The following is a 16,782-nucleotide window of genomic DNA, read 5'->3' on the forward strand; positions in this document are numbered from 1 at the left end:
ACAACGAAGAGTAGCCCCTGCTCGCCAGGACTAGAGAAAGCCCGCATGCAGCAACAAAGACCCAACGCAGCCATAAATAAATAAATAAATAAATAAATAAAATCTATAAGAAAAAATAAACAGAAAGACTTCCATGCTCGTGGACTGGAAGACAATGAGGTTAAGATGACAAGACTACCCAAAGCAATCTATAGATTCAATGCAATCTCTATCAAAATCCCCAGTGCATTTTTGGTAGCAATAGAAAAACCCACCCTAAATACCCAGGTATGGCTGGTAGCTTTGAGAAGTAAGGAAATTTGGGGGGGCACTTCCCTGGCAGTCCAGTGGTTAGGACTCTGCGCTTTCACTGCCAAGGGTGCAGGTTTGATCCCTGGTCGGGGAACTAAGGTCCCACAAGCCATGCGGTGTGGCTAAAAGAAAAAAAAAAAAAACAAGGAAGGAAATTTTTTTGAGGGAGCAGAAGGAATGTTGGCGGAGGGAGAGCAGGAGGAAAAAGGGACGTAAAGCTGACAATGACGTGAGCCTCGCTGAGTCCAGTCACCCAGACCCCCTGCTTGGGTTCTGGTTCACACAAGCCATGGACATCCTTACCACAGTGTCTGGTACACAGTAGGTACTCAATAAATGCAGGTGAATCATGGCTGTGAGCATGAATGAGACGATGCAGAGCAGCACAGTCAGTGCTCTGGGTGCCCTCGGCAAGTCACCTCACGCAAATCGAGAATAGTAACTCCCCTATATGAGGAGCAGTTCAGAACACGCTTCTAGAATAAGAAAGGCTGCTAGCTGGGTGACTTTAGACCAATTATTTGATAGTTAATAGTAGTAATATGAATCCCACAGTAACATCTTCTCAGCATGTTTGCATGGATTACATGAGATACTGTATGCAAAGAACTTAGCAGAATCTGGCACATAAGAAGTGATCCAAAAAATTAGCTATTATCATCAAAAATAAAATGAGATCATGGACAGGAGTTTTTAAAAAGCTCTAGTGCACCATAACAAAGCTCCAGTAAAACAAAAAGTAGTTTTGAACTGGCTTCAGGGTACCTTTAGGTGGATCTTTACAGGCTCAAAATGAACTCACCTGAAAACCATACTCTTTGGGAAGGTTAAGAGTGCAGGCCGGTGTTTCCACCGCTAAAGTCCACTTCCAGATGCAAACTTTCTGTAAGTGATGGCAGACAGAGGAGAGTGAGAAGGTTCCTGAAGGCTACTGGAGGAACCTACACCTCTTGTGGTAAGCCAGTGACTTCCGCTAACTAAGCAAGGCACAGTGAGCTAAGCCGCAGGCAGGGAGCCCCTGACCGGTCACCCCCCCTCCACCCAGAGAACCACAGACGCCACACAGCCTGAGCAGAGCTGCTCGCAGGGACACTTGTGACGGGGGGGCCAGCCGCTGAAGCTGCCGTGACAGGCCCTGTACCTGGATCTCAGCGTCTGAGATGGTCGCCAGGTACTTGGCGTCGCGGGTGATGGCCATGGCCCTGATGCCGTCACCTTCTGGGCAGCTGTTGAATATCGTGTGCACAGGAATGCTGCAAAACAGGACGGGGGACACCCAGGTCAGGAACAGAACAGCTACCGAGAAACAAACGTGGTCCACCCACATGATGGAAAGTTGCCCCACCATAAAAAAGAAGTGAAGCACTGACACAGGTGACAACACGGATGAACCTTGAAACCATGGTGCTGAGTGAAAGAAGCCAGACACCAAAGGCTACATATTGTATGATTCCATTTATATCAAACCTCCAAGATAGGCAAATCCATAGAGGTGGAAAGCAGATGCATGTTTTCCAGAGGGTAGGGGAGCGGGATGTGAAGGCTGATGGTTTCAGTGATTCCTTCTGCGGCGAAGAAAATGTTCTGCAACCAGATAGAGGCAGTGGTTGCACCACACTGTGCATATACTAAATGCCACTGAGTTGTTCACCTTAAAATGGTTACTTTTATGTTATGTGAATTTTACCTCAAATTTAAAACAAAAACTAACTCAGGGCAGCATGTAAACATGCTATTTGTTCTCTCCTGGAGCTCTAGTCTCTCCTTCATTATCGAGTGCTGATTCTGTGCCAGGCGTGAAGGAGGAGAACGTGAAACAAGATGTCTGGGACACCATCCTAGCCCTCAGGAAAGCCGGCGGCCTCCTCCAGAAGGGGGAGTGTAAACAAGCACAGGCTTTCTCGACAGCAACTTCCGTGCATCTGTCAAAATCCTCAATGCACAGACCCTAAGACTCGCCAATTCCACGTCTACAACTTTTTTTTTCCTAGAGAAATAATAGCAAAAGTAAACAGAGATAAATGCCAGTTCATGTTTATTGTGGCACTGCTGTAATAGCAAAAGTCTGGAAACAACACAAATATCCATTAATATGGGATTTGTTTAAAAAATATCATGGTAAACCATATAATGAAAAAGCATGCCACCTTCAAAAAGAATGAGGTAGATTTGGGAAAGTGACCAAAACTTTGTGGAAAAAAGCAAATAGCAAAACAGTAGACGTAGCATCATCCTGAGAGAGAGAGAGGAGAGACAGAGAGAGAGAGAGAGAGAGAGAGAGAGTGTGTGTGTGTGTGTGTGTGTGTACTTATATGTATAGAAAAAAGTCTGGAGGAATGAACTCCAAACTACATGGTGACTCTGGATATAGGTTTGGGTGAAGGGGGACTTTTTTTTTTTTTCTTACACGTCTGTATTGTGTCACTGGCAAGACTTCAAAACTGTAAGATGGAGACAAAGCCTTAACACACGCAGAATTTAATTAGATGATATCTGAATATCTGAGAGAGCCAAAGAAATGCAAGAAACAGCTGAAGCAATGATGGAAGTAAGCTGTGATGTGGTGGGGGTCCCTGACTTCCACTGGAAGAGTGGGTGGTAGGAAGACTTAATCCCGGAACGCGGGCTGTGCAGACCCCCCGTTGGTTTTTCATTATGGAGACCTTGTTACAGCAAATATACACAGGCCTCAGTATGTCACACAGGTCTCAGTATGTCACATCAGCGTCCCAATTGGCTGGAACCAAGTCTGTGCCCTAGCTGAGGACCTGTCTGTTTCTCTGTCACTTGAGATATTTTATCCCACTGAGACGTGGCCCCAAAAATTCCCTTGGGAAGGGAGTCCTAAAGTTGTTGGGAATGACATAATGACGTTCTTCGTGGGAAGGTGTATCTCATTCCCAGGGATATTTAGAATTAAATGCAGAGAAGATGAAGTCAGTTTGACCTGTACTCTTAACATATTTGTGATAAGAGAATTTGTTCCTTTTTTTAAGAATGGGTCATGTTTAAGAGAATTTAACATATTAGAGTCTCTAACAGATTAATTTGTGATTCTAACTGAAAGTCTGTAGTTGATTTAGACTTGTGATTTTAAATTCAAATTGTATTAGGTTTATAAACAATACTTGAACACTTAAGAGAACTTAGGACTTGCCATATTTATGTCTAATTTATTAGATTTACAAGAATTACTTAAGTACTGGTGAAGGATTTATTTGTTAATCAGACGACTAAAGAACTTAAAGATGAAACTGAATATATTCCATTTCTAAATGCAGTTTAAAATGTTTAAAAGGAGTTAATAAAATTTGTGAGACCAAACATTAATCAAAGCCCCCTTCGAGGCAATTGCAAAAATATGCTAGATTTACAGAGTAAGATTTAAGTTGAACTAATATCTCAAGGAAGAAGTACCGTTTATCACTTTAATAAGGTGAATATTAATTCTAAAACCAGATCATCCTTTCTGGGTTCCCAGAGTCATCATCTGCAATATCATAAAACTCATATCGACATATCATTTTAATTGTTAACCACAGATACACTTCACTTTGTAATTTTTAAAAATGACTGCCAGAGTCACCCCCGGTCTAGTGGGGGAGACAGCTCTATAAACAAGAAAAAAGCAAAGGATAAACACTGTTTGAATGGAAGCCAGCTCTGCCTGGGGCGGGGGAGCTGTCAGCAAAGGCTTGAGAGAAGAGAGGCACCAGAGGGGCCCATCCTTCCTGCCTCAGGACTTCCTGATGCAGGAGATGACTTTCCCTCGTGTGTGTCAGGTGGATGTGCCATTTCTTGCAGCTGAAAAGCATGTAATCGCTAGAGATGACCGCTAGGCAAGCAGACGGGAATTTGATTTCGTGGGGGAAGTGTCTGCATGGCTAGGATGTGAGTGTGTACTCCCTGTAACAAGGGCTGAGCTGGCAACGGGCAGCAGGGGACCCCATTAGGACTTTGCGCATGGGAAAAGATCACGCTCAAAATGTTGTAGAGAAAAACCATACGATGATATATGATGATGGCCAGACATGTGTATGTTTTTTGGCCTCGAGGCAGGCAGGGTCTTAGTTCCCTGACCAGGGATCGAACCCGTGGCCCCTGCAGTGGAAGCACGGAGTCTTAACTACTGGACCGCCAGGGAAGTCCCCTTACACATGTGCATTTAAAACAACAGCAAATGTTCTGCAAGGAAACACATCAAATTGACTACCTAGAGGACTAGGATTGGAGATGGTGGCCAAAGGAGACTTTAGCTTCCAATTAAAATGTATTAAAGTGATTTTTTAAAAATCAACAGATGAATGGATAAACAAAATGTGGTATATCCATGCAATGGAATCTTAAACAGTTATAAAAAGGAATGGAGTACTGATTCATGTTACAACATGGAAGAATTTTGAAAATATTAAGTAAAAGAAGCCAGACACAAAAGCCACATATTGTATGATTCCACGGACATGAGATGTTCAGAATAGGAAAATTTTTTTTTTTTTTTGGCGGTACGTGGGCCTCTCACTGTTGTGGCCTCTCCCGTTGTGGAGCACAGGCTCCGGACGCGCAGGCTCAGCGGCCATGGCTCACGGGCCCAGCCGCTCCGCGGTATGTGGGATCTTCCCGGACTGGGGCACGAACCTGTGTCCCCTGCATCGGCAGGCGGACTCTCAACCACTGCGCCACCAGGGAAGCCCCAGAATAGGCAAATCTTTACAGCCAGAAAGTAGATTAGAGGTTGAGGGGAGGGAGAATGAGGAGTTCATTAGTTCAGACGTTCTGGCTGGGTGCTGCGAGTGTTCTGGAAATAGTGGTGACGGCTGCACAACACTGTGGATGTAATTAATGCCAGTGAATTGTATATACATTTAAAAGTGGTTCAGTGTCACAGAGGCTGGGTTGAAGAGCGAAACTGCAGTGGGAGAGATCGGTCAGGAGGCTACTGCAATGGCCCAAGCAGGAGAGGGTGGGCAGAGGCGGTGGATGTGGGTTCAGAGGTTATTTGGAGGTGGAGGCGCAGGACTTTCGGACATTTTAGCAGGAGATGCCCATGGGACATGCAGGTGTCTGTTCTCCAGCAGCTTCCCCATCAGCAGACAGGAAACACTGAGACGGCTGTTGAGAGTAAGATGGCGCAGTTTCAAACCCTGGCTCTGTTCCTGCCTCGCTGGAGAACATCACCAACATATCCTCATGCCCTGAGGCCACAGCTAAGGAATGGCCAGAGGAGGATGAGGCTGAAAAGAGTCTGAGAGGGAACAGACAGCAAGCAGGATGAGGACCAGGGGGACATGGTGTCAGAGGGGCCCAGGGAAATGATTAGGTAATATGGCCCTATGGAGGCCACCGGTCACCTGGGAGAGAGCAGTTCCTGTGTCATAGAACATTCAACATAACTTCTTCCTAAACTTCTTCTCCACCTGGACTCGTCCACCCCCCACCTCACCCCATCCCACCCCCCTACACACCCAACCAAGGCCTTACAATCTTGTCAGTGAATCTAGCACTGCTCTCTGCCTCTAGGACCAGGAATTACGAAAGGACACACATCTGTGAGCATCTATCCTGGGCCAGGTGCTGTGCTCTGGATCTTCCTAACAATCCCGTAGGGTAAGTAGAGTAGATCAAATAGCGCCCTCTCGAAATTCATTCCACCCAGAACCTCAGAAGCGAGCTTATACAGAAAGAGAGTCTCCGCGGATGTAATTAGTTAAGATGAGGTCATACTGGTTAGGGTGGACCCTAAACCCAATGACTGGAGTCCTTATAAAAGAGAAGACCGGGCTTCCCTGGTGGCGCAGTGGTTGGGAGTCCGCCTGCCGATGCAGGGGACACGGGTTCGTGCCCCGGTCCGGGAAGATCCCACATGCCGCGGAGCAGCTAGGCCCGTGAGCCATGGCCGCTGAGCCTGCACGTCCGGAGCCTGTGCTCCACAACGGGAGAGGCCACAGCAGTGAGAGGCCCGCGTACCACAAAAAAAAAAAAAAAAAAAAAAAAGAGAGAACTTACAGAGAGACACAGAGGGGGAAACGCCACATGAAGATGGAAGCAGAGGCTGGAGTGACGTGTCTACAGGTCAAGGACCACCAAGGATGCCAGCAACCACCCAAAGGAGGAGGGGACCATGGGACAGGTTCCCTCTCAGGGCCCCAGGAGCTCCCTGCAGACTCCCCAGTTTCAGACATTTGGCCTCATGAACAATGAGAAAATAAATTTCTGTGACTTTAAGCCACCCAGATTGGGGTAATTTCTTACAGCAGCCCAGGGAAATGAAGACAGTAAGTATGATTAGTCTTTTTTTTGGGGGGGCAGATGGTGAAAGTCACATAATTTCTCTGGGTCTCCCAGCTGGGTGAGTGGGAGTTAGCCTCCCTCAACCCAGTCTGCCTGGGGGCCACCGACAAACCAAGTTTCTGGGCTTAAAGAGCCGAGAATCACCCATGGGAAATTCACCAAAGTGATGTCACCCCAACAGGCCTTGAGGCAATAAGACAACCTCCCCTGAGAACCTCGCCCCTCGCCCTGCCTCCCAGCACCGCCTTCTGTATCCCTGGACCGGCATGACTCCTTTTTTGGGGGGTCACGGTGGCAGACACTGTACAAAAACTCGGGGGAAGGTGGCTGCGACATGCCTACCCCGTGAAGCAGTCCCATATGATTATCAGGCAGTCGGGCCCTTTGTCGGCCGTGGCGACCCAGCGCCTGTCTTCGCTGATGCAGAGGCAGGAGATGACGTTGGGGTGGCCCTGCAGACGTGGAGAGAAGTCGCTCTGAGACGGAGGTTGCGCGGGGCCCAGCCCTGGCACCAGCAGGAAAGGCGGGGCCCCGGCGGCACACCTGAGCTCCCTTTCCAGATGCCGCTGGCTGAAAATCCTACTCCCACCCGCCTTCCCCGGTGTTTCTCTACAGCCAGAGGTTTTCAAACTTCCCCTCAAAACACTCTCCGGGTAAGCTGCACTCCCTGCAAGAACAGTGGTTTCCTAGGGGTCGAGGCATATACCCGACTCTGAACCCACGCTGAGAATACACATCCAGGTCCCCCCACCTCCAGCCCCCTCGAACCTCCCTACCAGCCTCATCTCCCCCAAAACTGCTCACTCAGGTCACTGAGCAGCTCTGGAACCAAAGCCTCCTCATGGGCCTCTGCTTTCACTCGTATCCTCCTACGGTCTTCCCCACACAACAGAGGAATCTTCTGGAAACACGAACAAGATGGCAGCCGGGAAACAGCCCCTGTTTCCCTCCTTCCATGTCACCCCTCGCTCACTCTGGCCTCCTCTCTGGGCCTCACACATGAGGCCTGAAAACTCAGAGCTCTGTCTGTCTGTCTCTCTGGGATGCTCTTCCCCGCAAAATGGCCCCGGGCTGGCTCAGGCTCAGCCTTCAGGTCTTAGCACAAACAGCACTTTTTTATTCCCTGCCCACCCAATCCAGAGGAAGTCTCCTCTCACCCTGATTCTTCCCTCTTAGAGCATTTTCACGTTTCCTTTCAAGCAACTGTTAAAATCTTTAGGTATATGCTTATGTGTTCACTTGTTTAACGGCTGTCTCTCCATGAGGGGGGACTAGATCTATTTTGCTCATGACTACAGACCCGTCACATGAAACACAGTGGTTATGACAAATACACGTGGGATGAATGAATGAACGAATGAATGGCCAAGGCCACTCCCAGCCACCCAACTCTGCGGAGGCTGGACGCCCGCCTGGCTGCTCCCTACTTCTCAGCCCCTCTGCCCCGCCCACCCCCCTGACTCTGAGCCTGCCCACCACACTGTGCTTTCTCTCCCTGCTGCTACCTCTGTGCTCAGTGCTCCACATTCCACTAAGCTCTGAGAAGGGCTGCTTGCTGACTGTGTGTGTATTTCAGGACTTCTAGAAAGCAAATTCCTTAAGTTACACCCACGTGTCTTGGATCCCTGGCACGACGCTGAATACTGGCTGAGCTCTTGGAAAATACTTTGTGAAGTTTCTGATCTAGGCATTGACTAAGGAAGGTCCTTATATGTCAACTGAAAAGGGTAACATGGAACTGTTTACCGGGTTAACTAGTGGAAAGTCGGACACCAGGAAAACGTGACATTTGGACAGGTAAATGATGAAAACGAAAGGGGTCAAAAACATCCGGAACAGAGGATGCAGAGCGGTGAGGGGAAGGCAGGCATGTGGGGCATTCGGGGAGGCACAGGGCAGGGTGTAAATAAAGCCAAGTGCTGGAGGGAGGAGACAGGAGGAAAGACTGACCTACTTAATACTTTGAAGTCAGGACACCTGGATGTAAGACCTGGCTTCAGCATCTGCTAGCACAGCCTTGGGCAAGTCAGCTAAATCCCTCTGAGCCTCAGTTTCCTCTCCTGTGAAATGGGAATATTAACACTCACTTCTCAGCATGAGTAGGAGGAGGATCAAAGCCCTTTGAGCCCTGGAAAGGAGTCTGAGTGTTAATTAGGTCCGAATCCCTGCCCTTTGCATCTCACCATAGTCCTGTGGAGACAACATAGTCTCTCCTGACCACATTTTTACAGAAATGTAAAACATACAGATGCTTTAGATTCTAATTACTATAAAATTAAAGTCAACTGCTATTTGTAGATTGATTCTGATTAGAATCAGAGAGAAAACGAACAATAAAATGTGTTCCTAAAAACAGAATTTGCTATGGTTCAGAAGAGAGGAAGGAAAACGTGTATAAGATGGAATGAAGTCGACCCCTGAAATAAAAAACCAAAGTGCTGGACTTCCCTGGTGGCACAGTGGTTAAGAATCCACCTGCCAATGCAGGGGACACTGGTTCGAGCCCTGGTCTGGGAAGATCCCACATGCCGCGGAACAACTAAGCCCGTGCGCCACAACTACTGAGCCTGAGCTCTAGAGCCCGCGAGCCACAACTACTGAGCCCGTGTGCCACAAATACTGAAGCCCGCGCACCTAGAGCCCGTGCTCCGCAACAAGAAAAGCCACCGCAATGAGAAGCCTGCACACCACAACAAAAAGTAGCCCCTGTTCGCCACAACTAGAGAAAGCCCGCACACAGCAGCGACGACCCAACGCAGCCAAAAATAAATAAATAAATTAATTAATTAAAAAGCAACAACAATAACAACCAAAATGCTGTATTCAGGTTAAAAACAACCTCTTTCACTTGAAGTAAGAAAACCTGCAAACCTGCAGATGGTGCTGGTTATTCTTGAAGACGTTGTAGATGACCGCAGTGTGAGCGCTGGCGTACAGAAGCACTCTCTGGTTTTCGTCTTGAATGTAGTAAACAGGAAGGGAACTGTTCCACCCGAACGACCAGGTCATGGCCTGGAAGACAAAGGTAAAACCGGGAAGATACTACGGTGCACGAACCCAGAGCTGTGACGCCGGGTACTCCCGGCCTGAGTCCTGGAGGAGAAGGATGCACATCATCAGCCAATGAAGAGACATCACCTTGAGAAGTCCTCAAGAGCACACTACACCGTGGATGACCCCTGAAAACGCGATGCTACCTGAAAGGAGCCAGATGCAAAGGACACATACTGTGTGACCCCATCTACATAAAAAGTCCAGAACAGGCAGATCCATAGAGACAGAAAGCAGATCAGTGGTTGCCAGGGGGTGAGGGGACGGGGAATGGGGAGCGACTGCTTACTGCGTACGGGTTTCTTTTTGGGGTGACGGAAATGTTCTGAAATTAGATACCGGCAATGGTTGCATAACCTAGGGAACAGGCTAAAAACCAATCGACTGTATACTTTAAAAGGGAAATTTCCCTATACTTTAAAAGGGAAATTTTCAGACATAGAAAACAAACTTATGGTTACAAAAGGGGGAAGGGGGGTGGGAGCGATAAATTAGGAGTTGGGGATTAACAGATACACACTACTATATATAAAATAGATAACCAACAAGGACCTACTGTATAGCACAGGGAACTATACTCAATATCTTGTAACAATCTATAAGGGAAAAGGATCTGAAAAAGAATATATATATGTATACGTATACAGATGAATCACTTTGCTGTACCCCTGAAACTAACACAACATTGTTGTGTTAGTTTATATATAATATATAGATATATAATCAACTATAGTTAGAGTTAGATATATAATCAACTATATTTCAACAAAAATAAAATTTAAAAACTTTTTAATTTTAAAGGGTAAACTTTACAAGGATGTGGAGAAACTGGGACCCTTGAGCGTTACTGGTGGGAGTGTGAAATGGTGCAGCTGCTGTGGAAAACAGTACAGAGGTTCCTCAAAAAACTGAAAATACAGTTACCATATACTCCAGCAATTACACTTCTGGGTACCTACCCAAAAGAACAGGAAACAGGGTCTCAAAGAGATCTGTGTACACCCGTGTTCATAGCAGCATATTTCACAGTAGCCAAAAGGTGGAAAAGAAGCCAGTGTCCATTGACAGATGAATGGATAAACAAAAGGTGAGCATTATTCAGCCTCCAAAGGGATGGAGATTCTGACATATGCTCCGACATGGATGAACCTTGAGGACATTATATAAGTAAAATACACCAGTCGAACTGAATGGTTCCACTTACATGAGGTCCCTAGAGTAGTCAAGTTCATAGAGACAGAAAGCAGAAGGGTAGTAGCCAGGGACCAGGGTGGGGATGGGGAGCTGGTGTTTGTGGGTACAGTGTGTGTTTCACAAGATGAAGAGGGTTATGGGGATGGGTGATGATGGTGGCTGCACAACCACGTGAATGTATTTAATACCATTGAGCTTTTACACATAAAAATGGTTAAGGTGGTAAATTTTATGTTATGTGCCTTTTACCACAATCTTTTAAGAAAAAGTTAAGAGGGTGGATTTTATGGATGTGAATTCTACCTCGATTTAAAAAGAAAAGAAAAGCTACGTGGTGCTTACACAGGCGTGTCTACTGTGTAAGAATTCAATGAGTTCGACACTTGCGTGTGCTCTTTCTGTTTATATGTTATATTTCAATAAAGACATTTCCTTCAAAAAAGGAAAGTCTTCAACAGTAAATAGAAACAACTTCCTATCCATCTTCTCTCCAGGACCTAGACCCAGCTCAGTACCAAACACACAGTGAGCACTTCATGTCGTGAAATTCCATTTAGTGAATGAGAGTACATAGAATGGACAAGTTAAAATAAAGTCACTAAGTAATTTCATAAGAAAGGCAATTATTCAGCCTGGGTATTTGTTCCTTATACACGATTTTCCCTGGAAGGATAAAGTATAAAAGAGACAAAATTCCCTTAGGAGGATTAAAAATTCCACACTGCCAGGAACAAGTCCAAAATAAAAATTTCATGAAATGAGAGATAATAGGTACTATAAATCTGACTACTGCTTCCAATTCAATAGTAGTTTATGTATATTTTTGTATTCAACGTCTCTTAGAAAAATTACGGGTAAACTGTGGTACGTTCATACAACGGAATATTATTCAGCTATAAAAAGAAATGAGCTTGCAAGCCATGAAAAGATGTGGAGGAACCTTAAATGCATGTTGCTAAGTGAAAGACGCCAGGCTGAAAAGGCTACAAACTGTATGATTCCAACTACATGACACTGTGGAAAAGGCAAAACTATGGAGACAATAAAAATCAATGGTTGTCAGGGGCTTGGGGGGGGATAAGGGGGAGGGAGAGATGAACAGGTAGGGCACAGGACATTTTTGGGGCAGTGAAACGACTCTGTATCAAACAACAATGGTAGATACATGTCATTATGCATTTGTCAAAGCCCAGAGTACATCGCAGAGTGAACCCTAAGGTAAACTATGGACTTTAGGTAATTCTAACTCATCCATATTGGCTCATCAATTGCGACAAATGTACTGCACGAATGCAAGATGGTAATAATAAAGGAGACGAAGGGGGAAGGAGGCACAAGGGAGTATGTGGGAATTCTCTGTGTTTTTCATTCAATTTTTCTATAAACCTAAAACTGCCCCCAAATAATAAAGTCTATTTAAAACATTAACCAAGGCTGATGTGGTAGAGTATTTAAAGTGATGGCTAAGTGATTAATTACCAAAAATCAGTGGGTTATATTGGAGCATAGAAATGAAATCTGGTGATGGGATTTATTTCCCTGGCGGTCCAATGGTTAAGACTCGGAGCTGCCACTGCAGGGGGTGCGGGTTCCATCCCTGGTCGGGGAACTAAGATCCTGCATGCCTCACGGCCGAAAGAAAAAAAAATAAAGAAATGAAATCTGGTGAGTTTCCTTTCTGATCTTTGAATGATACTTAAGGTTAAATTGATGTACCCTATATTTCTCCCAAGACAGAGTGGGCAACGTGGCCGATTTCTCTCTCCTACACGCTTCATTCCCCATTCTCTCCTGATTCCATCTGCTCATTCACTGTAATTTATATTTATATTTAGGTCTTTTATTGCGTGGGCGTGAGTGGTAGAATCACGGAATCATAATTGCCTCAAGCTGCAACTTCTAGGAACGGAACTATTTCATATCTGGCTGGTTCTTAAGAGCCAATTTCTTCAAGTGAGATGGTTCTTTTGGAAACCTGCTAATTCTAAAAGGCCTTATAGTCATCCTGGAAATTTGTTTTGAGATTTAACAGATTACTTGTAAAAAGAAAACACTCTTAACTAGATTCCTGTCTCCAGGTAAACCTCCTTCAAGGTCAAAACTAGGCTGACCTCACTCAGTAGTAGCAAAACTTCCTTGCTTGAGCAGCCCTCACGTTAACCAAAATCTCACAGTACTAACACTCATCGCGTTTTGCACTAGTTTTAACACTCATGGCAAATGATGATGGAGACAGCCACCTCTTACATCAATCTTCTTCTAAAACATGGTCATCTGGAAAACAAAACTTTATTGTCAAAATCAGATTTCACTGTATTTGATAGTTATATGATTCCTTCTCATAAACCCATGATACCTTGTTACTTGGCTGGAGATGGTATTCACGGTTAGGTCTATTTACCATGAGCACTGCGAGTTATTACAGGCCTTTGGGATAAGCCGGGGGAGCCCAAAGGAAAAGGAGGATGCTGCAAGCACAGAGATGGAGAGGCACACACTCACTGAAGCACCTTTGGTGAGAGCAAGAAATTAGAAACAACATAAATGGCCATCAATAAGGAAACAGCCAAACTTAAAATGAGGAAGTGGATATACATGCACTGATACAAAAAATCCTCTAAGACATGTTAAGTGCAAAAACATTTATGCAGAAATGCAGAATATCTCACTGCAAAAACAAACAACTGAAAACACAAATCGTGTGCGCGTGTGTGCACAGATACATGTTTATATATGTACCAAAGAAGGTCTGGAGAGATACAGTTATACCAAACTGCAACAGTAGTCACCTCAGGAAAATGGGATTGGGATGGGAGTGTGTTCGAGAAAAGGAATCTTTGCCTTTGTATATTTTTTTTATAAAGAGCACTTATTCATTTTAACAAAAAGAAGAAACAATAAAGGCGAAAGGAAAGGAAAAAGAAAGACAGCGCACCCAAAGCGCTAAGCAAACCTGCAAAGAGAGAAGGCCTAGCAAAGTTTGGTTCTGCAGTGAGCCCAAGGCTAACAGGGGGCCCAGACCTGTGCAGTGGCTTTTGTCAAGTCCAGGTAGCTGGGGCCTGGATAAAAAGATTGCTTGCTCTTATTAGTGGCGTTACCTGATTTCTGGTTAGTTGGCTAAACAAGACAAATGTCTTCATGGGCTCTAAAACTCAATTATTCTTGGGACTTCCCTGGCGGTCCAGTGATTAGGACTCCAAGCTTCCACTGCAGAGGGTAAGGGTTCAATTTCTGATTGGGGAACTAAGATCCAACATGCCGCTCAGTGCGGTCAAATAGATAAATCAACTCAATTATTCCTTCTTTCAGACTGAGCAATTGCAAGCTTGAACCTTTAACTCCATTGCTCAGAGTCGGCCAAATCTACAGAAAGGAGGCTGTCAGTTCTCTGCACTCCCCCCTCAGCATCCTTCCGTCACCACCACCAGCACAACCGTCACCGCCATCACCTAGTCGTTAACACTTGTCAAGTGCTCACTCTGTGTTAGGAACTGCATTAAGTACACACCGTCCATCACTTACAAATCTTCCAAAGACATGAATCTACGGTGGGGGGAGAAAAAAAGATGAATCCTAGGAAACAATTTTCAGAAAGCAGCAGATGGAGGAAGAAAGAAGGAGAAGGGGAAAAAAAAAACCCTCCTCTTCCTTCTCTTGGCAAATGATAATATTTTTACCCTCGCAGATGGCGCCTCCCTGGAACACTGTCAACTGCAGCAAAGGCAGACTCCTTTGGACCGCCTGGTGCTTTTCCCGGTGGCTTTCACTTTTTCCAGACCTTTGACTTACTGATCTATCTTGGGATGGATAGTTTTAGGAACCTGTGGTGGTTTTAGGAGCTGGTAAAGGGATCAAGCCAGCAGAAGAGGCGAGGAGAGGAGGGAAAGGCAAGGAATTGGTGGTACGGAGGAGTATGACGATGTGGGAGAGAGAGAGGGAAAGGGAGGGAGAGAGAGAGACGGAGCGAGAAGAGAGGGGAAAGGGGAGAGGTCGATTCTGAGTCTCCCCCAAGAAAACAGCGTCCTATACAACGGACAAACCATGTGCGGAATGTCCTGCCTGCAGAGCAACGCTGCTGAACCCAGATGCAGCGTTCGTGTCCACATACTGTCACACATGTCCAGCCACAGCTCCAAACTGAACTTTACAAAGACACAGGTCTGTGATTAGCTTAAAAAGGAGCTTTCTGGTGGTATTTTTTTCCATATGCATAAAATTCCCCTATTTCACAATACTCTCAAAACACTGGGGGAAATTTAAAAGCATGTTGCACTTACCAAGGGATACACGTTGGCACTGTCATCCTTTTGGAACAAAATGTCCTCGGTGGCAGTGGAGACCAGTGACATCTGAGGGATCCTTGCTTTGGGCTGGAATTCTTTTTCTTTTTTCTCATTTACATATAATACTCTTTTTTCTTTTCTCCCTTCTCTCTTTTCTGGCTCCAAGTCTCCCCTTTCTGGTTCCGAGTCTCTCCTTTCTTGTCCCAATTCATCTTGGGGCCTCTGGTCGGTTCTCTCTGCAAGCTCGCCTGAAGGCTGCTTTTCAGGGGAACTAAGCTGTTGTTCCGCAGAAGTAGTTAGATCCAAATCATGAAACTCTAATTGTGAGACCATGCTTCTTGGAAGTTCGAGTGTTTCCAAAAGCTCTGATTGTAATGAATGCTTTGACTCTCTACCACTATAGGTTTTCTTAAAAAAGAAATAAAAAGGAGATTGTGATTCCAAATACAGTACACGCTGCTACATGCCCTCATTTAGTTTCCTTTCTCTTCCTAATCAGCCAGTCTTAGTGTTAGCCTCACATCGGAATTATGAAGCACTTTTTAAAAAAGAGCCTGGGACATTCTGTACTTAAATAACATGAACCGTGGGTGTGTCAGGTTTATCCTTGGCCTACTAGCAGACCCACAACAGCAAAATTATTCTTCTAAGTGGCACTGGTGGCCTCCAAAACCACCACAGGGCCACAGAGAGTCACTTCTCCTTGGACCAGAGGTGATTTCTACAGGCTGTTTAGACAAGCACACTCCAGCTAGCCCCTGTCCTTTAAGTCAGCCCTGGTACACACCTCCTCCAGGAAGCTTTCCCTGATCATCCTCCAAGCTAGGTCAAGTCGGCCTTTATATAGATACGTATCTCCTAGGTACCTCTCAATCACTGCACTTAGTGTTATAATGTTTGCCTCCCTACATACCCTAGAGCTCCTTAAGAGAATGGATTGTGTCTTACTTGGTTTTATATCCGCAGAGCCTGGCAGGTAAGTGGGTAACAAGCATTCAATTAATGATTAGGAATGAATGAATGAACAAACGAATGACTGACTGAATGAAAATTCCTACTTACTGGGAGTGTTCCTGACAGGACTGATTGGGAATCAGTGGGTGTCAGTCTCTCCAAACTGATCATGGACTTGGTGATTTCCTGGGGCTTCACTGTGGTTTCTTCCTGTGCTCCTGCAGCCTCCTCCTTCCCAAATTCGTCCCCCTCGTCCTCCTCCTCCCCTTCCTCTCCCTCCTCCTGAGACCCTCTCCACGCTAATGTGTTGTCTTCTTTTAATTCCTGTTGCACATTTTCTAGCCCTTCAACATTTGGATATTTTTCTTCTTTTTCTTCAGCTTCTCCTTCTTCCATTTCTATTTCTCCATATTCTTCTGTTTCTTCCAGTGGGTTTTCCTCTGCATCTGACATTCTTCTCTTTGGAGATGTCTCTAGAGAAATTTTGAGCATAATAATCAGCAGGGCCCTCTGTTTTCCATTTTGATTTCCTGGTCCACAAACCTATCAATGAAATGTGCAATACCAGCTCTGTTCCTTTCCATGGGAATAAAAAGAATGCCATACTCCTGGGAAAGCCTGTCTCAAATCTTTAAAAATATTGATCTCAGGCCTCATCTTTCTGAGAATAATTTTAGAGCCCTCTAACTCAGTTTATATGTATTCATATTCCCACAGGCAG

The 16,782-nt window shown here is 45.4% G+C and overlaps 1 protein-coding gene across 1 annotated transcript in view; it reads right to left on the minus strand.

The window, feature by feature from the left end:
* CFAP251 (cilia and flagella associated protein 251) overlaps window positions 1-16,782 on the minus strand; it is a gene marked incomplete at its 3' end in the record, with an annotated part of 63,403 nt that overhangs the window by 45,819 nt on the left and 802 nt on the right. Inside the window, exons 2-7 of the mRNA XM_079717714.1 lie at window positions 16,170-16,534; window positions 15,102-15,515; window positions 9,451-9,591; window positions 6,922-7,031; window positions 1,433-1,544; window positions 1,094-1,174 (exon numbers count right to left, since the gene is read on the minus strand). Coding sequence (XP_079573840.1) covers window positions 1,094-1,174; window positions 1,433-1,544; window positions 6,922-7,031; window positions 9,451-9,591; window positions 15,102-15,515; window positions 16,170-16,514 — 1,203 coding nt within the window. The 5' untranslated portion in view covers window positions 16,515-16,534. The remainder of the gene's footprint in view (window positions 1-1,093; window positions 1,175-1,432; window positions 1,545-6,921; window positions 7,032-9,450; window positions 9,592-15,101; window positions 15,516-16,169; window positions 16,535-16,782) is intronic.

The sequence above is a fragment of the Hyperoodon ampullatus genome, assembly GCF_949752795.1.
Source record: "Hyperoodon ampullatus genome assembly, chromosome: 13".
Taxonomy (NCBI): Eukaryota; Metazoa; Chordata; class Mammalia; order Artiodactyla; family Ziphiidae; genus Hyperoodon; species Hyperoodon ampullatus.